General features: G+C 40.6%; 1 protein-coding gene across 3 annotated transcripts in view; it reads left to right on the top strand.

The window, feature by feature from the left end:
- Nucleotides 1-891: 891 nt before the first annotated feature.
- The window catches only part of si:ch73-140j24.4 (uncharacterized), a 76,547-nt gene continuing 53,960 nt past the window's right edge, over nt 892-23,478 (top strand). For 2 of the 3 annotated variants that reach the window (XM_051697473.1, XM_051697472.1), the window contains exons 1-3: nt 892-1,378; nt 1,749-1,806; nt 4,331-4,492. In XM_051697473.1, coding sequence (XP_051553433.1) covers nt 1,317-1,378; nt 1,749-1,806; nt 4,331-4,492 — 282 coding nt within the window. In that variant the 5' untranslated portion in view covers nt 892-1,316. Of the gene's footprint in view, nt 1,379-1,500; nt 1,531-1,748; nt 1,807-4,330; nt 4,493-23,478 lie in introns of all 3 variants that reach the window. The other variant, XM_051697474.1, reaches the window with a different exon arrangement.

Below are 23,478 nucleotides of genomic sequence, written 5' to 3'. Positions count from 1 at the left end.
GGGGGAAAAAAGACACAATAAAATAGATAAACAAATAAATTTGACACGGTAGAGGTTGAAAATTGTTAAATATGTGATATGTATTATAAATATTAATGGTTTTGATAGTTTCCTAAAAATCAATGAAATTAGCCATTGTGTTTATCATAAGGAAGCCAAAAATTATATCTTTGAGAGACATGGAAAAGTCTTGTATAATAAGTCTCAAAATACATGTTCCACAGAAGAAAGAAAGTCATACAGGTTTGGAACGACAAGAAGAGGAGTAAATGATGACAGAATCTTGTTTGGGTGAACTACCCCTTTAAGTAAAAGTATAAAATATTAGCATCATATACTTAAAACATAAAGAGTAAAAGTTCAGAATGGCACAGTCCAGAATATTATATATTACTGGATTATAATTATTGAATTGATGTCTTCGTCTTTAAAGTTGTTGCTAGTAATGGTGGGCTCATTTTAATTACTGTATATTACTTAGTAAAATTACAGCTCTGCTGAAGATGTATAATTCGCAATGTCACCTGTGACTATGTATATACCAGATGTGACAACAGAACATCAGTTTGCCTTCAGGACTTTCTAGCAGAAAGACTTTCTAACACATGGTTGAAATTGTGAAAGGGTCTAGTATCTAAAACTAACCAAATTGCAACTGAAAACCGTAAATAAAATGTAAATAAGTTCTGGCTACAAATACGACAGGAACTCCAGCCTCCTGAATGAAATAAAAGTCCATGACCCATTCAGCTGTCAATAAATTTACACTTTCTGAGTTTTGTCACTCTTTTTACAACCTCACTAAACCCTTTGGTAGAAAGCTCTGACACTAGCTTTGCATTAGGTTGATGTACCTATCAACGACTTTCTATAGCAGCGACGTACTTATCCACGACGTTGGAGTCACACGTCTAATGAGGCGACGTACTTATCCATGACGTTGGAGTCACGCGTCTATTGAGGCGACGTATCCTTCTCTCACGTAAAAGTACACGACTGTCTCCTTCGGTAGGCAATCGTGGCACTATCCACTCGCCACACCCGGGAAGCCTTTAAAGTGGCAATATCCACTCGCCATACTTCTAGTAGGTGGGTCGCGTCGCGTGCAGTGTTCGCTGTCAAGAGTCTATGTGCGTGATCACGTGCTTCTTGCCGCATCTGAAGGAGAGCACAGAGAGATTCAAGGAGAGGTCATTGACGTTATCCGTCTACATTCGACAGTTTTCACTTCACAGACAGCAGACACGTTATCTTTAAAACCCTGAATTAGTTCGCTCTTTTGACGTATGGGTTGCAGATGATGTGCCATCGCTAATATGATGCGCTTTATTCTGGACTGCCTGCGGCCAGCAAGAGCGCGCGCTGCCGCCGCTGCAAGGTACACGCATGCATGCAGCTTAATCTTTATCATGAATGCAGCCGAAATCGTATGTGCGTTTGAGCTTCATTCTTACCATAACAAAATATTTTCTCAACAATAATTTGCAATGACGACAACAGAAATCCTTGAAAAAGCATCACCTGTGACGTGTAGGTTTATTTATTGAAATAATATCCTAATGCATTCACACATCATCAGCACATATGTGCTGCTACATTATCCCACTGTACATATTTCTGCAGTTATTTGTGCTTGTATTCAGTTGAGATAAAGATGGATTAGCCTAATGTTGAAATCTGCAGAAATATCAAATTGCTCTTTGCTTTATCTCCTGCATTGATAATAAATGAAATATTTTGTGTTTCAGGGAGCCTGTGGAGCTTCAGGTTCAGGAGAAAGGCACTGAAGATGATAATGAAATCAAGGTGCTAAGTTATGTTCTGTGTCCTGTCTGTTTGTTAGTGTACACAGTCACAGAGACTAAGGATCTAGCTGCACTCATGAACGTTAACGCCTTATTTAGAATAGATCAAATAAGACAGAGAAACATTCCATGGTAGTGTTCTTCATGCATGTTTGTGTTAATTTTGGAGACCAAAGGCCAGCAGCATGATGTGGTGGTGGTGTTGGTGGGGGTCCATGAGAGAGTAAAGTTGTGTACCAATATTTCCTTCATTTACAGAATGTTAAAAACACTGACAGATAATTTTACCTGTTGTGCGTCATTTGATAAATACGATAATAAGAACAGAACGTAAACAAAATGTGTCAATTTTCCGTTTGACCACCCTTGTGTCTATGCAGCTACATTCTCACCCAGCGTGCGCTGTGTGTGTGTGTGTGTGTGTGTGTGTGTGTAAGAGAGAGGGAGAGTGTGCATGCTCTCATGCAACTGACGGTGACACAATGGCCCTTTTTTTTAAGCAAAGTTATTTTAATGCAAACGTCACAGACATCGGCTTAAAAAACGGGAAAGGTGGCATAAGCAATATTTTTTGCTGCTAGGGTTTACAACTGTCCAGTTTTACCCGGGACATCCGTATTTTGGCAGAAATTACACCATCCCATTTGTGATGCCTGTTTTGTGGGCTGCGAATCATCCCACATTGAAGGCTTTTGAAGAATAGTGGATTCTTTATTCAGCTGTTGGAGCAAATGGGAATGCAATTTATACTTAATACTATTTGCTGTGGTCACCCATTTACTGCTAGGATACTGTATACCCTACAGTAGTTTACTTTTGCTTTTCAAACTTTGAAATGTGAAAAGGGTCCATAAGCGCAGCACAAATCTTGCCTACAACAATCCCTGAAGGGCAAATACAATGTGCATATCCAATCGGATAACAATCCGGTAAGTAAACACTAGTGCTAACATTAATGCAGTGCAATTAATTATATATATATAAATGGGTTCAAAAATGCAATTAATCAGGAATATTCCTACCATCAGAGATATTCAATCTTGAAGTACTACCACCTGTTTTCAGCAGGGAGCAGTAAGCAAAACTCCAGCTGTATAGTTGTATCACATAGAGCTGTATGTGTGATTTATTCTATTTATTAATCGACTTATTGTCACGTATTCCCTGTGTTTTTGCTTAGACTTTTATTTTGAAATTCTTGTTTAGTTCCCCGTTCCTGTTAGTTTTGTAGTCCTTTGTTGTTTCTTTTCATGATTGGTTTTCCCCTGATTGTTTTCCCCAGGTGTTCCCCGTTTCCTTGTTTGCCCATGTGTATTTAAGCCCTTGTTTCCCCTGGTTTATTTGTTAGTCTTCACATGTATTATGCTGTGTGTTTGTTCCCTGTGTTTTGTTTCTTTATGTTCTGAGTTACCTTGTTTATCTTTGTTTCATTAAAAGCCACATTTAGATCCTCCATCCTCGCCTGACTCGTTACACATATCATGCAATTAGTTCGATTAAAATTTTTAATTGATTGACAGCCTTAGTAAAACGCATAAATAGACTAACTGTAAATACCCCCTAAGCAGTGGCAGATCTTGGCATATACAGTATAGGCATTCGCATTCTCTGGGTTGCCTGAGGAGCCGAGCCATGCCCCCCGCATCAGAGCTGGGAAGGAACATTAGCTGCTAACTTAATTACATTATGAGTAAATTTACATCCGATGAGTTATGGTGTAACATGACAGAAACTACATTGCCACATTGTTCTGCGCACGCAACTGCCAATCAAACCTTAAACTGTTCTCTCTCTCTCTCATGGGTAGTCCAAAAGATTCAAGTAAATCTGTTAATTCGGAAGGTTCATTTAAATGAACCGGTTAAATTAAATAATTCACCAGTCCACTTATATGTAACATGGGGAAGTCCAAATCATTTTAGTGAATCAATTTGTTCGGATGGTTTTAATGAACCAGTTTAAATAAGTGATTCACTTGAGCCTTGCTGAGAAGTCACTATGTCTTTTTTTTGAAGTAAAATATTTAGGTATTTGCTGCTTAATTTGGCCTAAATTAAACTTTCAATGTTTAATTTTGTGTGTTTATTTAAAAGCCTTTGAATTTATTTGTATAATGTCACCCTTAATGAGATCATCATTGTTTTTGTGCCAGATTAATTTTGTAGAAGTTATAGTAGAATTGAAAAATATAATTTAATAGTAAGGCTATATTATCACATGTAAACATTTTCTTCATTTAATAGCTTCAAGTCTACAGTATGTCTTCTAGAAGATAGTAAAGGCCAAATTAGTCAAATCACAAAATAAAATCATTTCAGGTGTACTCAAGTTTTGTGAACGTGCTTATCTTGAGCATAGCTTGATTAATGCTGATTATTTGCTGGATGTTGAGCCCATAATTACCATAATGCATCATGTGACTTTTGTTTATAGAAGGTGATCACGAGGATGGCTATCATTAAGTTTAATGAGCATAGTGATGTAGCTGAGGAGGTTAATCTGTACTCATGAATATATATGTTCAGGAGCTGAAGGATGAGCTGAATATGGAGGAGGAGAATCTACAGAAGGTCAAGGTTTTGTGTCATGAAACACGGAAGACTATGGAGAATCTGGAAGAGAAGAAGACACAGCTTAGAGATCAACTGAAAATCATTCATGATCTCCACAAACAGGAGAAGTATATGGTAAGATGAAGCCTGAGATGCTAGTGCTTTCTGCAGCAGGAATGTTGTTGATTGTTTACTTCAAAGGAATGTTACAGGTTAAAGAATGGGCATGCCCATGGAACTCCCACAGTCCATGTACATTGCAAACTCAACCGGAAAATGCTTTCTCAATCTAATGAGCACTAATCTGATTGGCTGGTTTGATGGAACTTCAGTTAGCAAAAGCACATGAACATGGTAGAAAACGGGAATAAAATTCCTTTCAAGTTTCTCTGAGTGAAAACATTATTTTTAAATGCTGGTAACCAGTTAATGTTTTTATGTTGTTTGGAAAAGATTTAATTAAACCAAAGACAAAATAATTTTCAGAATTGTACCACACATTGCATGAATTCTACATTGCCCTTGCACTCTTATTATGAGGGTAAGAGTTCACCTGTCCAGTGCTGACTGTGGCTACTGCATCAGATATAGGCTATTTTTATATATTTTTTTTTTATAAACTTTTATCAGCTGATTTGAATTAAAATATTACCTATAGGCATCTTTTTGGAGGATAACAGGTAACAGCTATATCATTTTAAAGGTATTGCACTGTAGATAATATAGCCAAATTATGTTTGAGGTAAGATGGTGTTTTGATGTGTTTTAAAAAAAAAGTAAACAGCAGAGCAAGATTGTGAAGCATGTAATTCCTCATAAGATCACTGTCTATAATGCTAGACCCAAACCTAATTGTGAAGAATCAGTCATTTTAAGCATGTAACTAAGACAACCTGTTGCTGACCTGCAGTCTCAATTGTATTAATATTCATCCATTATAAATTATATACTATTAAATTAGTTGATCTTGTGTGTCTAATCACTGGGCTCAAATTTCTAAAATGATGGAGGGGCTACAAATCTGTGGATACAGTATGCAAAACCATGAGTGCGGTTTACCAATCCGTGGGTATGGATTGCAAAATTGAGGGTACAATTTACAAATCTGAGTGTACTATTTGTAAAATTGAGGGCACAGTTTATAAAATCGTGGGCACGATGTGTAATTTTTTTTTATTAAGTCTTACAAAAAAAAAAGCAAAACATATACACGCACAGGTGCATCAATAAATTAGAATGTCGTGGAAAAGTTCATTTATTTCAGTAATTCAACTCAAATTGTGAAACTCGTGTATTAAATTCAATGCACACAGACTGAAGTAGTTTAAGTCTTTGGTTCTTTTAATTGTGGTGATTTTGGCTCACATTTAACAAAAACCCACCAATACACTATCTCAAATTAGAATACATAAGACCAATAAAAAAAAAAAAAACTTTAGTGAATTGTTGGCCTTCTGGAAAGTATGTTCATTTACTGTATATGTACTCAATACTTGGTAGGGGCTCCTTTTGCTTTAATTACTGCCTCATTTCGGCGTGGCATGGAGGTGATCAGTTTGTGGCACTGCTGAGGTGGTATGGAAGCCCAGGTTTCTTTGACCGTGGCCTTCAGCTCATCTGCATTTTTTGGTCTCTTGTTTCTCATTTTCCTTCCATAGATTCTCTATGGGGTTCCGGTCTGGTGAGTTTGCTGGCCAGTCAAGCACACCAACACCATGGTCATTTAACCAACTTTTGGTGCTTTTGGCAGTCTGGGCAGGTGCCAAATCCTGCTGGAAAACAAAATCAGCGTCTTTAAAAAGCTGGTCAGCAGAAGGAAGCATGAAATGCTTCAAAATTTCTTGGTAAACGGGTGCAGTGACTTTGGTTTTCAAAAAAACACAATGGACCAACACCAGCAGGTGACATTGCACCCCAAATCATCACAGACTGTGGAAACTTAACACTGGACTTCAAGCAACTTGGGCTATGAGCTTCTCCACCCTTCCTCCAGACTCTAGGACCTTGGTTTCCAAATGAAATACAAAACTTGCTCTCATCTGAAAAGAGGACTTTGGACCACTGGGCAACAGTCCAGTTCTTCTCCTTAGCCCAGGTAAGACGCCTCTGACATTGTCTGTGGTTCAGGAGTGGCTTAACAAGAGGAATACGACAACTGTAGCCAAATTCCTTGGCACGTCTGTGTGTGGTGGCTCTTGATGCCTTGACCCCAGCCTCAGTCCATTCCTTGTGAAGTTCACCCAAATTCTTGAATCGATTTTGCTTGACAATCCTCATTAGGCTGCGGTTCTCTCGGTTGGTTGTGCATCTTTTTCTTCCACACTTTTTCCTTCCACTCAACTTTCTGTTAACATGCTTGGATACAGCACTCTGTGAACAGCCAGCTTCTTTGGCAATGAATGTTTGTGGCTTACCTTCCTTGTGAAGGGTTTCAATGATTGTCTTCTGGACAACTGACAGATCAGCAGTCTTCCCCATGATTGTGTAGCCTAGTGAACCAAACTGAGAGACCATTTTGAAGGCTCAGGAAACCTTTTGCAGGTGTTTTGAGTTGATTAGCTGATTGGCATGTCACCATATTCTAATTTTGAGATAGTGAATTGGTGGGTTTTTGTTAAATGTGAGCCAAAATCATCACAATTAAAAGAACCAAAGACTTAAACTACTTCAGTCTGTGTGCACTGAATTTTTAATACGAGTTTCACAATTTGAGTTGAATTACTGAAATGAACTTTTCCACGACATTCTAATTTATTGAGATGCACCTGTACGTCCAACTCCGCCCCCCCCAAAAAACAACCCTGTGGTCACACAAGTAAACGTATATAAAAAAAACAAACAGACACACAAAAAAAAACAATAATAATCATACTCACTTAAAACTATACTACACTACTCTCTCCACGCTCCACCCGAGAGCCCTCCAAAAACTTCAAATACTTGCCCCATTTCCGGACAAACGATTCTAAGACACCCTGTCTTCCCAATGACACCTCCTCATAAGCCGCCACCCTCCCCATCTCCGTGCTTCACTCCATGCACCAGCTGACCTCCAACCCCTCAAAATAATCTGCCTGGTGATCATCACACAGGTCAGAACCCAATTCTCTTTGACTATCCCCCACATCGATGACTGCCCCGTCGCCCAGAACACAAAGTCTGGGGCAAAAAGAAACCCGAGTGCCTACCACGTCACACACAAAATTCTGAACCTTCAAGCAGAATTTCTGGATCTCACCACACCACCAAAAAACATGGGCCATGTCTCCATCCTCTGATTGGAATCGCCAGCAGGTGGGTGTGTCTTTAAGACCAAGCCTATACAATATAGAGAAGTCCAATAAAATCTATACAAAATTTTGAATTGCATAAGACGCACCCTTGCATCTCTAGATGCAGACTTAACATTTTTAAGAATCCTAGCCCACACTACCTCCAATACCAAGTTGAAATCTTTCTCTCATACTCTCTTGAGAGAAGTTAAAGCTCCGTCCCCCCAGACTTTGAATTAACAGTGAGTAATATACTGATGCCTCATGACCTTTTCCAGGGTGTGTGCTACTCCCAAAAACAGTACAAAGCAGGTGGCGAAGTTGTAAATACCTATAAAACTGAGATCTGGGGATCCCAAAATGTTGAATGAAATTTTCAAATGATCTCATCACTCCACTCTCATATAGGTCACCGAGTGTAGTAACCCCCCTCACAATCCACTCTGACCAGCAGAAAGGGGACTTGCCAATACTCAATCTTGGGTTCTGCCATATGCTCAAGGCAACATTTAAATAAATGTCCGATTTAAACATTCTGGACACTTGTCCATACCGAGTGTACTGTAAATGTGAAATAACAGGGTGTAACTTCTCCGATTAGTTTGATAGAGAGGCTTTGCAATGGTGAAATGGGGCAAGAACTTCCTGTCCAATACCAAACCAGGGAAGGGCTCTCTCAGGTGGAAGTGACCAATGAGCCAAATGTCTGAGACTGAATACATAGTAATAAAATAAAATCTTGGGTAGGCCTAGCCCACCTTTGTCAATCGGCTTATGTAACTTATTGAAATGCAATCTGGGATGCTTACCATTCAAAATGAAGGACTTTGCTATGCTATCAAATTGCTTGAAATAAGAGAGGGGGACATCAACAGGGAGAGATTGTAGCAGGTAGTTAAATTTTGGAATACAATTCATTTTAATAATTTTAACCTTCCCAATCATCGATAAATGTGATGAAGCCCACCTTTCCGCATTGCTCGAAAAACCTTTTATTAAAACGTCAAAATTAACACGAACTAAATCAGACAAATTTGCTGGGAATAAAATCCCCAAATACTTAATGCCCTGTTTGGGCCACTGGAAGGCACCTGGCTGGTAAGCCGTTACTGGACAATACGCTGTCAGAGCCAAAGCTTCGGATTTAGACCAATTAACTTTGTATCCTGAGAACTTGGAAAAGGAATTAATAATTCTGTGGAGGCAAGGCATAGATCTAGTAGGGTCAGAGACATATAATAAAATATCTGCGTAAAGCAGAAGCTTATGTGCCACGCCTCCTGCCATCACCCCTGGAAAATCCTTCTTTCTTATCATGGCTGCTAATGGTTCCAGGGCAAGATAGAACAATAATGGGGAAAGAGGGCAACACTGCTGAGTGCCCCTATCCAGAGTAAAATAATCTGAAATTAATCCATTTGTTTGTACCGCTGCTACAGGGTGTCTATAAAGTAACTTAATCCAACCAATAAATGTACTCCAGAACCCATACATTTCCAAAATCTTAAAGATAATCCCATTCTACCATATCAAATGCATTTTCAGCATCAAGTGAGATGGCAGCGACCGAAGACTGATCATTTGCCACTGACCGCATGATATTGATGAAATGCCTAATGTTATCAGAACAGCTACGGCCCTGAATAAACCCCACCTGATCTATATGTATAAGAGATGTCATAACTTGATTTAATTGTTAGCCAAAATGTTTGACATTTTTTACATCTAGCTGGATCAGGGAAATTGAACGGTAACTTTTACACTCGCTTGGATCTTTGTCCTTTTTAAAAATCGGACTGATCCTGGCTTGTGTCATGGTTTCCATTCTTTAACGATTCCATATAAATTTCTAACAAAAGTGGAGCCAATTCTGTAGCGTAAGATCTAAAATTTCAGCGGCAAAACCATCAGGCCCCGGAGCCTTGCCTGTAGGTAAGAACTTAATTACCTCGTCAAGCTCTTCCAAGGTTAACTCAGAATCAAGAGAATATTTGAATGAGGCATACTGTATGATCCGTCCCCTAAGAACTGGCTTAAGTGCCTTCCAAACCATGCCCACAGAAGATACTGAAGACCAGTTGGTCTCCATATAAACATTGATTTCAGTCTTTAACATTTGTTGGAAATCAGGATTTTGCAAAAGGGATACATTAAAGCACCAACTATGATTTATTTTTCTCTGTATGTGGCAACACTTCTAAACTCATCAGGGCGTGATTTTGAGACTAAGATGTTTCCAATTGAGCAATCCACTCAATTGGAAAATGTTTTATATATCTATTCTAGAATAAATCTTATAGACTGATGAAAAAAATGTATAGTCCCTACCAGATGGGTTCAAAAGTCGTCAAATATCTGCAAGACCAAGATTTTTACACATCCTGTGAAGCGTCAGTGTTGCTCTATGGGGCTTACACACTTTTGCTTCACTATGATCAAGGACTGAGTCCATCAAAAGATTAAAGTCTCCTCCCAATATTATATCATAAGGGGTGCCAGCAGCTTGCAAAATCCCTTCGAGATCAATAAAAAAAAGCCCTGATCATCAATATTAGGTGCATATATATTAGCCAAAACCAACCTTTGCCCCTGAATTTCTGCTAAAACAATAATGATTCTCCATAATTTCTTTAATCTGTTTGAGACATCTGAATTGTAGATGTTTACTTATCAATGTAATGACTCTTGTACTTGAGCCAGCACTAAAGAAAACATGTCCACTCCATATCTTCCCAAAGTTTTCAGCTTCCTGTGGGGGGAAAAATGTGTTTCTTGAAGAAACACTATATCACATTTCTTATGCTTGAGAAAAGGAAAAAACCTTCCTCCTTTTTATGGGGTGCCCCAGCCCATTCACATTCACGTGGAGAAAGATAACCCACTCATTAACATTTGACATTTTGATATAATAGAAAAAATAAATTGTGTCAAAAATAAGATTATACAGACCACATTCAAACATTAGTGCAACAATCAAACCCCGAACCAAACAAACGTGCGCATTAACCCCACGCACGACAGCGCTAACCGCCATCAATCCCTCTAAACGCAAAAGGTCCTTGTGCGCCTACGAGAGCCCCCGTGACAACTTTGCCATCGGATTGCTCAAGTCCGGTGCTTTTGCACAAATTTAAGGCAAAATTACATAACAGAAAATACTTTGTAAAACAAACCCAAGCCAATAGACAGAATAAACACAAAGAATGTGTAGATTCATTCACAAAACTGTCTCGAAGGTGTGATCCTCCACAAAACAAATTCCAACTGATATAAAGCCATTCAGTTCCCTCGGACAGACAAATAAGTGTTCAGTGAGCCAGCTGTTTATGAGTGCAGTAGATGACGTAATCCTTCCAATGTCTTGTGAAAATACGCCACAAAACAAACTCCAGCCAACAGGAGGCATAAGCACAAGGAACGAACGGATTCATCCACAACTGTCCCGAAGCAGTGTTATTCCACAAAATAAACTCCAGCCGCTAGGCGGAAGAAGAAACAAAACAGGCGTCCCAGTTCCTCTGATGGTCAAGAGTCAAATTCACTCGGAAGCCGCATAAAAAAAAAAAAAAAAAAAAAATACACCATGACTTACTCAGTCTGTCAACTTTATAAAAGACATCCTTTGTGTGAGCATGCAGATATTTTGCAGCCATACCCAGCATCCACTCTCGATCTGGCCGGGAACCCCAGTGCAAAAGTGATCCTCCGTCAATGCAAAAGTTTCTTGAAGGAGAAGTGATATTCCACAAAACAAACTCCAGCTGCTAGGCGGACCCAACACAAACAGAAACAAAAATGGCGCCCAGCTTCCTCCAGACAATCGAGTGTATGTTCAGCTAGTCAATCCACTTACACGAGAAAAGGCAAATGGCTTACTCACTCCAATGTATTTATGAAGGACCGTGCTTGCTTGGGACACGTAAATACTTTTGCGGCCATCCTTCGCATCCATATTCTCAGTTTGGCCGGATACATCAGTGCAAAAGCGATCTTCCGTTGATGCAAGAGTTTCTTACACTCCTTGAATCCATCACGTTTCTCTCTTGTCGATTTCGCAAAGTCCGGGAACAAGAAAATATTGTGATTCTTCCAAGAAAGCTTTCCTTTGCTTCTCGCCTCACGCAACACAAGATCTTTATCAGATCTCCGAAATGTAGCCAGAATTGATCAGGGCCTGTTTCCCTCAGCCAATCTGTGAGCCGGGACTCTGTGAGCTTGCTCGATTTCCAGCTTATGGCCTGTTATATCGAGCAGACTCTAAGAGCTTGTCTAGGAATTTCACCATATCTCTGCCTTCTTCATGCTCAGGAATTCCAACAATCCGTACGTTATTTCTTCGGCTCCTGTTTTCGAGATTTTCCAGTTTTTCCAAAATGTTTTCCAGGTCTATTTTGGTCACAAGCAGATTAGCGGATAATTCCCTTTCCGCTGACTCCAGATAATCAATCCGTTTCTCAACATCTGCCACTCTTGTAACCAACTCGGAGAATTTTGTTTCCATCGCCGTAATCGATCGACGTATTGCAGTGAGATCCTCCAAATCAGCAACAACCTTCATCAGCATCACAAACATGTTGGACAGTTGACGTTGGATTTCTTCTCCTGCCGCACCATCCAAATCGAGTCCCCGGTCCGCAGGATCGTCAGAGGTTTCAGCTTGAGCACGTAAGTGTCTTTTAATGTCTCCAGTGTCCGAGGATTTTGACTTCTCTTTCATGTTTACCTCTAAGAACAAATATGTAACTGGGTTTATCGAATCTCACCAGATTATAACATGAAAATAATTAAACTAGCAAAGTGTCCAGAGCTCGTCGCTCACATGTCTGCTCCTCGCATGGCGTCACGTGACCTCCATAGGCACGATTTGTTAAAACGAGGAAACAGTTTACAAATCTAAGAGTACGGTTTATAAACTGAGCGTACAGATTTCAAACTCATGGGCACGGATTAGGCTCTCTTTTTATTCTCTCTCTAACAGTACAGCCTGTGGGGCTCTGTAAATCACAATACACTAAACAAAGATTTAAAATCTGTATTGAACAAACCTACAGTGTGGATTGTGCTCCCTTTTGAAGTGCCCTGCGAAGTCATGATCAGTGCCAGTTAGAACACAGCCAGATGCTCTGATCAGATTTAGGGGGAGGGGACATTCTCATTCTAGAAAGCATTTGATTGGACAAAATTAATGCAGTAAGTTGTGGGTCATACATTTTTCTGGGTCCAGAGAGACTGCAGATTTTAGATGCTTATATCTTCAGAAAACAAATTTTGTCAACATTTAGAAACACACTAGCATTTGCTGTAGATTACCTTAAAGTTAATACACAGGCTAAAAGCAGCAAAACTCTGATTTTGTTTTCACGGGGTCTAAGGAACACTTACTTGTACTCAGTGTTGGGAGGGTTACTTTTAAAATGTATTCCACTACAGATTACAAAATTATGTAACAAGGGCTAGAAATAGCATTTTAGCTTAGCATAAAGCTAAATGTTCACATGGCAATTTACACAAGATACTACTGCTGCTCCAAACTTACTTCAAAACCCCAGTGTGTACACAATGACATTTTTTCTAAAAATGAGGCAGAATAACTTTTCTTTGTAGCTTTCTATATGATGCTGTACGTTACATTGGCTAGCATTTCTCATATAAACAAATACTCAAACTGCAAAAAACAAATATTTAATATTTTGTTGAATTTATAATTCATCTGTCAGGGTGTCTCTAACTCTTTTCTGTAAAGATGTAGAGACATGCTGTAGTTCCTCTGTTATGCTCTCAAGGGAAAGTTCCTCAAAAGAGGTGTTCAGTCATGGCATCAATTTGTAGGCAAATTCGCCATGGGTCCTTCATAATTTTCCTGTGGGTTTGTATAATGTGGTAAACATTATTTTACCTCGTGTGACCCCGCGTCCTCATGCATAGACTGGACTGTGTGTTTTGCAGGGATGTGATTCTTCTGGATTAATCAGGAATTCAGTTTTTTCTGACCTAAAAATGTGACCTGCGTGAATTGTGTAAACCTGTTTAAAATAAAAAATAAAAATGGGGTTATTTCATCAGGGGTTCATATGTTATCGACAGTGTCCAGTCTGGTGTATTCTCTGTCGGCATTTTTTTTTTTTTTTTTTTTTTTCAAACAAGTGTCATTCAATCTTCCCTCGGAACAACTTCACTTACTCTGCTACTGGGCAATTCCACGTAAATGTCAACCATATCTTGGAAAAATGGCAATTTCAGTCTTATTTAATTTCATGCAGACTTGATGGGTATTATAGCATAATATTATATCTCAGATGTCGAAGTCTGCAGATTTCAAAGCGTTTTGGATGGTTTCCCCTCATTCACATCCGTAACAAAGATGTCACATCTGTAAAGCTGGTTTTCTAAACTGGAAAAAACTCTTCTGTGATACCCGAAGATTCACATGAGGAGGCACGGCGGGGCCGTGAGGTCAAGCAGGATGACTTTAACGTGGTCCTCGTGGCGGCACACGCCCTGCGAGCCCCTCAATCTCTACAAAGTGCATATTTTCTGATACGCTATGTGCGAGACGAGCTCCGGCCTTCTGAAAGAGCAGTTCTGACGCTGGGGATAATAATGACGATGTCATGTCTCTCGCTGCATCAGGCGCGTGGTCAGTGGATGATGCTGCCCCCCCTCCCCCCAGCAAGGGTGAGGAACGTGCACGCGCCACTGACAGGGAGATGCTTCGCGTTCTTACAAGGGCGGTCGAAGAGCTTCACCTTGAGTGGTCTCCCACAGAGGAACCTGAACAGTCTCACATCGATGAATGGTTCCTGCAGTCCGGACGCCTTCAAATGGCAGCGTCCCGCAAATCTGCCCCATACTTACCCAAAGTTCATAACGAACTGTCTTAATCCTGGCGAGTGCCCTTCTTGGTGTGCACGCAGTGACGCCATCCTCTCTAATGTGGATTACAGGGAAGAAAACTGTTATGCCCAACAACCCCCTGTGGAGGAGGCAGTAGCGGCTTACCTCTGCCCAGTGAGTATAACAGGCCATGGAAATCACACCCCATACATCCTTCCAACAAACATCCGCACTGGTGGGAAAAGCTTACTCGGCAACAGGACAAGCTGGATCAGCACTCCATGCAATGGCGGTGCTCCAGGTCCTCAAGAAAATGGACGAGCACGGCTTCGATCCAGAGACATTCAAAGAGCTCCGCATTGCTACAGACTTAGCACTGCATACCATGAAAGTCACTGCTCAGGCCATCGGCAAGTCCATGAGCAACCTGGCAGTTCTGGAATGACATATATGGCTGACTCTCACAGAAATGAGTGATAAGGAAAATGCCACTCTGTTGGATGCTCCAGTGTCTCCAGCCGGCCTCTTTGGCAGCTCTGAGAATAAGTTTGCTGAGCATTACGTCACGACTTGGCAGCAGTCACAGGCTATGAGACGCTTTATGCCCAAATGGAGTACATCACAGCTGGTTCGCCCACAGTGTGTTTTGAGCCAACACCCGACTAAAAGCCACATACCTGCTGCCTAACCGGCACCTGCGTATCGGCACGCACAGCAAAATTGCTCCTGACGGGCACAATCCTTTAAGCGGAAAGCAGAGCCTGTGGTTCCTTCCGGGTCTACTCCAAAAAAGGCTCGATTGGAGACACAAAACACTGTTCCCCATCTCCCCACTACTGTTTGTCGGGAAAGGAATATTGCTGTACACAATATTGTTTAAAGTGTTGTTCTTGTGTCTTGCAGTCAAATGCAATAAATGCACAGTGCAAAAAAGAATACAGTATTCGTTGCAAATGCACGAGATGCTCACACATTCTCAAAGAGCCCTTTTCCTCTTCAAAGCACACACATTATGCGCAACTGCTTCCCTATGGTGAGCGACGCATTATCATACGGTAAACAAACCAAATTGCCCTCTGTCCCAATATGTGGACACATGGCGAGCCCTAACGGGTATTTCAGAATGGGTGCAAAAAGATTTGAACATGGTTGTACGATCCAATTTGCACGCCGGCCACCCCATTTCAACGCCGTCTTCCACGGTTTCGTTCGAAGACGTGCCAGTGTTACGAGCCGAAATGCACAATCTCCTCATGAAAAGTGTGATTATTGTAACAAATTGTCAAACCCAAAAAGGTTTTACAGCCGTTATTTTCTTCCTATTTTCGTCCCAAAGAAAGAGGGTGGGCTTCAGCCGATCCTGGATCTGAGACATTTAAATCGCACACACAAAGCACCCGAAAAGAAGCTTCTTTCTGTTTTCAAATCGCTGGGACCAGATCGTCTACACCTGCTGTCAAATAGGTGACTCCAGGATGACAAGTTTTTAATATTAGGAGAAGATTCACCAACAGGTACCTTCTGCCAGAATCCATTATCCTTGAAACATGTTTTATTATACTGTACTGGTCTTAACCCCATGAGAAACCTTTTTTATTCAGTAAACACTCTGGAAGAAATAAAGTCAAACCTAACGCAATTTTAGAGTTTTTAGGAAAAATAGATTTTAAAAACCTTTTATATAGAGTTACTTACAGCCATAGAAGCTGGCATGGCGTTTAAAAACAGTCAAACAAACACAAAGCACCCGTTCAAAATGATTACTCCAAAACGGATCTTATTGCATGTATGCCCACACGATTGGTTTGCGTCGATATGTCTGAAGGATGCGTACTTTCATATTCAAATTGTATGACATCACAGGATGTTTTTGAGATTCGCGTTCAAGGGAACAGCGTATCAATTCAAAGTCCTGCCCTTCTGACTGTCTCTGGCTCCTCGCACATTCACAGAGTGCATCGATGCGGTTCTCGCCCCTCTGAGACCGAGTAGCATGCGCATCTTGAACTACCTCGACGATTGGCTATTACTGGTACAATCGGAGGCTCTGTTATGCCAGCACAGAGACTTTCTGCTTCAGCATCTAAACAGCTTGGGCCTCATTGTGAACTGGGTGAAGAGCACATTCTCCCCCAGCCAACAAATCTCCTTTTTGGGAGTCCGCCTCGACTTCACGAGCGGGCGCACGCACCTCACAAGTGAGCGCGTTCAGGCCATTGTACAGTGTCTGTCTCGGTTCAAACTGGAGAGAACACTTCCACTGAAGCAGTTTCAGAAAGCATTGGGATTTGGCGCATACGCATCACTATATCCCACCGCTGTATAGCTGCTTTAGCAACATGGACAGCTCCTGCATTTTACCAGTGAGGTGTCACGCTGGGGCAAGTTGTCAGGTGGAAAGTGGTGATTTATGGATGCTTCCAACACAGGTTGGTAGGCAGTGTGCGATGGATGCCCGACTTTCGGCACCTGGACAGGGGCGAAGAAAGCATGGCACATCAACCGCCTAGAGCTATCGTCAGTATTTCTAATCTTAAAGGCTTTTCAGTCAGAAATAGTGAACTGTCATGTCCTGGTTTGCTCCAACATGACAATTGTGGCATATATATATAAACCGCCAAGGCGGAATTCATTCACCGCCACCTCCCTGAGAGCGACATACTGTATGTCACAAGCCCCGCTGGGAGCAGACTCAATGGCACACAAATGGCCGCTTATGATATACTGATATGCGCTTCCCCCGGTATGTCTGATTCACTCTGTCATATGCAAAGTCCAAGAGGACAAGAAAATGATTCTGTTGGTTGCGCCGAAATGGCCCAACCAGCCATGGTTTCCAGAAATGATAGAGATGCTGTATAGTGCGCCATGGGAAATGCCGCTGAGGAGGGATCTCTCTCAGGTGCAATGCACAATATGGCATCCCCAGCCCCAGCTGTGGAACCTGCATGTGTGGCCTCTGAACGGAGCACGCTAAACATGCCAGATCTGACACATTCAGTCATGAACACCATTTTACAGGCCAGAGCGCCATCCATGAGATGCCTCTATGCGCAAAAATGGAAGGTGTTCACAGATTGGTGTCTCTCAAATGGCAAAGACCCAGTTAACTGCCCCATACATGAAGCAAGACGATTAAACCCACCTCGCCTGGCTACAGTCTCGACTTGGGACTTAACTTTAGTCCTAAAAGCTCTCGTAGGGCCCCCCTTCGAGCCTTTGGACTCTGTTGATTTGCGCATGCTCTTCGTTAAGACTGCACTACTGCTGGCTCTGGCCTCGGTAAAGCAGGTCGATCACTTACATTTACTATCAATTGGCAAAGGTCTTTCAAAAGCCACTGTCAAACCCAGAAAAGGCTATGTGCCTAACCACGCCCTTCAAAGCGCAGGTGGTTGACCTTCAGGCATTCTTTCCCCCCCCCCCCTCCATTTAATTCGGATGAGGAACAATCATTACATTTGTTATGCCCTGTGCGGGCACTACACGCATACGTTGAGCGTACACGCCAGTTCAGACCGTCTGATCAGCTCCTTGTATGCTATGGAGGATGCATGAAAGGAATGTCTGTCTCCAAGCAAAGACTTTATCAATGGATTGTCGATGCAATTGCCCTGGCTTATGAGTTGCAGGGTAAGACTTGCCCAGTTGGTGATAAGCACACTCAACTAGAAGCATGGCCTCCTCATGGGCATGGACGAATGGTGTGTCCTTACAAGACATATGTTTTGCAGCAGGATGGTCTTCTCAAAACACATTTACAAGGTTTTACAACCTAGACGTAATGTCTCCTTCACAAGTCCTCTCTGTTTAGTGCGCTTGCTATTCATTGGCCAAATGTATATACAGTTGTGCTCAAAATTTTGCATACCCTGGCAGAAATTGTGAAATTTTGGCATTGATTTTGAAAATATGACTGATCATGCAACATGCAAAAAAACTGTCTTTTATTTAAGGATAGTGATCATATGAAGCCATTTATTATCATAGTTGTTTTGGTCCTTTTTAAATCATAATGATAACAGAAATCACCCAAATGGCCCTAATCAAAAGTTTACATACCCTTGAATGATGACACAAGTTTAAATGGCAATTAAAGGTAAATTTCCCACACCTGTGGCTTTTTAAATTGCGATTTAGTATCTGTATAAATAGTCAATGAATTTGTTAGCTCTCACGTGGATGCACTGAGCAGGCTAGATACTGAGCCATGGGGAGCAGAAAAGAACTGTCAAAAGACTTGCATAACAAGGTAATGGAACTTTATAAAGATGGAAAAGGATATAAAAAGATATTCAAAGCCTTGAAAATGCCAGTCAGTACTGTTCAATCACTTAAGAAGTGGAAAATTCGGGGATCTCTTGATACCAAGCCAAGGTCAGGTAAACCAAGAAAGATTTCAGCCACAACTGCCAGAAGAATTGTTCGGGAAAAACCCACAGGTAACCTCAGGAGAAATACAGGTTGCTCTGGAAAAAGATGGTGTGGTTGTTTCAAGGAGCACAATACGACGATACTTGAACAAAAATTAGCTGCATGGTCGAGTTGCCAGAAAGAAGCCTTTATGGCAATGCCACAAAAAAGCTTGGTTACAGTATGCCCGACAAAACCTTGACACGCCTCGCAGCTTCTGGCAAATGGACATGACATTTTGGTAGACCACTCTCTGTAAAAACTGTTATAAATGCACAATGCAGAAATAATAGTAGCCACATGATGAAGGGGATTCGGCACTCATAAGAACATGTAATATTAAGTTTTTATTCATTGTCATTGTCACGTTAATGTGTAAAAATCAGCGTGACGATTGTACAAGAAACAGCATTTACATGTTAGCACGTTGAGAGGAAAATTGCAGCATTATGGAATTAAGATTGCGATGAGCCTTGCATGCCATATATACTTTGTTTGCTTTCCCCTACTTTGCTCTGTACATTTTCCTGCTTTTTTGTGCTTTGCTGATCACATGACAGGATTTGTCTTCTCTATACGCCATGCATAATTTCATTTCATTTAAACTGACTGATCTCAGTTAAGGATAATTTGGGCTGTCATTAAAGGGTTGAACTTTTGATGCATCGAGTCATGTGACAAGACAACATTGTGCCGATCTAAGTGAAGTTTGTCTTTGGGAGAAATGCCAATAATGCTACATCTGGTAAGAAACCTCGTTAAAACTTAATATTGACTTTCCAAATAAAGGAGAGGATATGGTATATCCTCCATTCTCTCAAAGGAAGGAAACTTCAATAAAATAAAGTTTTATTGGACTTTTACCAATAAGTCTTGATCTTGTATCCTCATGCATGAAAGGATCATAATGTGACATAAGATCTCTTTCAATAATATTCTGTGTAGTAGACTGCAACCTGTATGTTTTAGGGGTAGCTGCTGGCTGGGTAGGACCAATAGATCTTTTTCACAGACTGTGACACGTTTCCGCCATATTTATTAGTTTAAATCTCGCAAAACGTTTTATAATTTTTTAAATAGAGTAAATTTATAACATAATGCTTTGTTACATTATTGGAATTAGTTTAAAAAAATGATTTACCACAGCTGGGAGGGGGTTTCGATTACAGCTGCTGAGAGAGTGACAGTAAATTTGGAATCTTCTCCCATCTTACTGTCTTATTCCACTGCTCTCTTTTTTAACTCTTCTGGAAAGTCATTCAAAAAAATTCAAAACCCGGAGTGTGAAAAGGGTCTATAGGTGTTGGGGAAAGTGGTTTGAACAGATGCATTGCTAATAGATGGAGCTTGGAAAGACTGAGGTTTTATGGCTTTAACTTCAGTGATACTATCCACATGCTGTGCAGTTAATTGATTCTGCAGGTATTCAACATGATAAAACACAAACTGTGCTAATTCCATTTGCTTTTTGTCCAGGAGGGTTGTCATTGTTTCAGAAAGTTTTGATATTGTCTCCTATTCTCCTGATTGTCAGAGACAGTTTCCATCTATTGATGCATGACTGTAGCAAGAATTTTTAGAGAGGCGAATGGTTTCAGTACCCTGAAATAGTGGGTCTCTGTGTTGTTGCTGCCATCTACTGGAGTATGATTTAGTTGTATGATAGGTAGAGTTAATGAATCTCCATACAGATTCATTTCCAAAAGGGAACGTTGGGTGTTATCCGCATTCTCAGGTGAAGATTGAGCAATTAGAGCCCTTGGCCCTTGATTAATGGTATTCTTGGGTGCTCCAGTATCGTCCTCCAACAAAAATAATCCATCCAATTCAGAAGGATTTCCAGAAGTCACCATTTTTGTGCAGATAATTTCAGCAAGAACAAATTCATAAGATATTGTTCAATGTGAGTCCCATCTAGGGCTGCCCTTTTTTTTTTTTTTTTTTTTTTTTTTTTATGTAACAGTTTAAAAAGTAGGGTGCCAGTCTGGCCGTAGCCAGACAATGAGTCAGATAGTCAAACAATCCGTCAGACCGGAGATTTGTCAAGAGCATGCATAGCTCCTTCTCTGCTAATTGGGGCATCAATAAGTTCCCTGTTGTCTTGTGGAAGAGTTTTTAGAGGTAGGTCTGTTAAAAAAAAGAAATGCATTAGTTCAGTGGATTGGGAATCAGAATAAAATCAAAATAAAAGTTCCTAAACACATCATTAATGGAGGGTATCACAGATGAGCGCTGTGACGAGTGACTGTGAATTGAGAATATGCATATGCACACTCAAAATGCACACATACCTCCGTTGCACACACAGTCTGTTTGCCGGCATTAATGTTACATCAAGTATACACAGATTTGTGTTTTCATTGTGTTGTGTTTTTTTTCTGTTTAATGTTTGTTACATGCTGTTTAATGTCCTGTATTAGTCTGGTTTTATTCATTTTTGCATCTGTTTAAGTCAGTCTAATTCCCTCTCTATAACTATAGCATTTCACTGATTTACCAACATATTCACAAGTAGACACAATATAGTCTGTACAACTGTAATGTCTTTTATTTGTCATGCAAACCAGCAAAATGTCTCTAATAATGATATAGTTCATGGTACACATTGCACTGCCAAACCCTCACTGTACAAAACATGGTACATTTTAAAGCATACATTTGTGCCAATAGGGAAGCCTGTCCATTTCGGATTAAGTTGCAGGGGAAGTTTAGTGCTTTAAATTGTGAATTTCACCTGTGTTCTGTGTAAATGTTAGTTTATTGCTTGTTAATTATTTATGTATACAAATTATTCATTTATTATTGTATTTTATTTAGATTTTTATTGTTTATTTCAAAGAGGAGAGAAGCTATAAAAAGGGGCTGTTTATAACCATTGAGGAGAGAGTTGAGTGTTTTGTTCAAGCTATATGATCTTTGCAGTTGTTGATATTTTTGGGTCTGTGCATTGGCATAGCCAAAACCAACATTTGTATATTTTTGTAAATTTTGTATACAGTAGTTTTCTTTTTCAATCTCCAACCCCACCCCGACCCCCAACAACACCCCAGTGGTCACACATGATTAGACACACACAAAAAAAATAAAAAAAATCACACACATTATCAATATAATAATCACACACATTAACCACTACACCTCTCTCGCCACTGCCCCTCCCTGAGTGCCCTCCAAAAACGGCAGATATTTGCCCCATTTCCCCACAAACAAGTCCAAATTCCCCAGTCTTCTAGATGACACCTTCCTCAAAAGCCGCCACCCTCCCCATCTCAGAGCACCACTCCTGAAATGGGGGCACTCCAGCCGACTTCCATCCCCTTAAAACTATTTGTCTGGCAATCATGACGCTGGTTAGGACCCAACTCTTTATGTGCCTATTCTCCACATTGATGACTGCTCCATCACTCAAAACAGAGGGTCTGGGGCAAAACTAAATTTGAGTGCCCAATACATCACACAAAGCTCTGAACCTTCAAAACTCTTGGATCTTAACACACCATCAAAAGACATGGGTTGTGTCTCCATCTTCCAATTGACATTGCCAGCAGGTGGGTGTGTCTTTAAAACCAAGCCTATACAATCTAGAGGGGGTCAGATAGAATCAATGTAAAATCTTGAATTGCATGAGGTGCACCCTTGCATCTCTAAATGCAGACTTGACTTTTTTTTTTTTTTTAAATCCTAGCCCAAAAAACGGAGATCTGGGAATCCCAAAATGTTGAACCAAATTTTCAAAGGATCTCAACACTCCACTCTCATAAGTCACCGAGTGTAGTAACACCACTCGCAATCCACTCTGACCAGCAGGAAGGGGACTTATTAATACATAATTTTGGGTTCAGCAATATGCTCGAGGCAACGTTTAAATGTCCGAATTAAACGCACTGAACACTTTTGTCCATACCGGGTGCAAATGCGAAATAACGGGGTGTAACTTCTCTGGTTAGTTTGATAGAAAGGCTTTGCAATGGTGAAATGGGGGCAAGAACTTCCTGTTCAATACAAAACCAAGGAGGAGCTCTCTCAGGAGGAAGCGACCAATGAGCCAAATGTCTGAGACCGAATGCATAATAATAATACAAAAACTGTAGTACAAGTGTGGTAAATTGGATGCAGTATTACTGCAGTACTAGAAACTACAGGAATACTGCGTTCAAATTATCACACTTGTACTGCAGTACTGGAAAATGCAGGAATACTGCATCTAAATTACCACACTTGTACTGAAAACTGCAGGAATACTGTGTTCAAATTACCACACTTTTACTGCAGTAATGAAAACTGTATTGATACCGTGTCCACATTACCAGACTTGTACTGCAGTACTGGAAACTGCAGGAATACTGCATCCAAATTACCACACAGACTACAGTTCAAGTATGTGCTGCATGCTTCAAGGTGAATGTGTGCGCTACTGTCTGTCATCTACTACACACAAGAGCACGTGTGATGCACATGTAGACTAATTATTTCCTATTTAATTCTCAACCTTTTGTGGTTTAATAATTACACTAGGACATATCGTGATTTTAATTTGTTAGCTAAATGTTAGCACATTCGTATGTCAGACGGTATCTGTTTTTGGTATCGGAGCATTTTTAC

This window comes from Myxocyprinus asiaticus, chromosome 5 (assembly GCF_019703515.2).
Source record: "Myxocyprinus asiaticus isolate MX2 ecotype Aquarium Trade chromosome 5, UBuf_Myxa_2, whole genome shotgun sequence".
In the NCBI taxonomy this organism is placed as follows: Eukaryota; Metazoa; Chordata; class Actinopteri; order Cypriniformes; family Catostomidae; genus Myxocyprinus; species Myxocyprinus asiaticus.
This window is presented reverse-complemented; position numbering and strand designations above follow the sequence as displayed.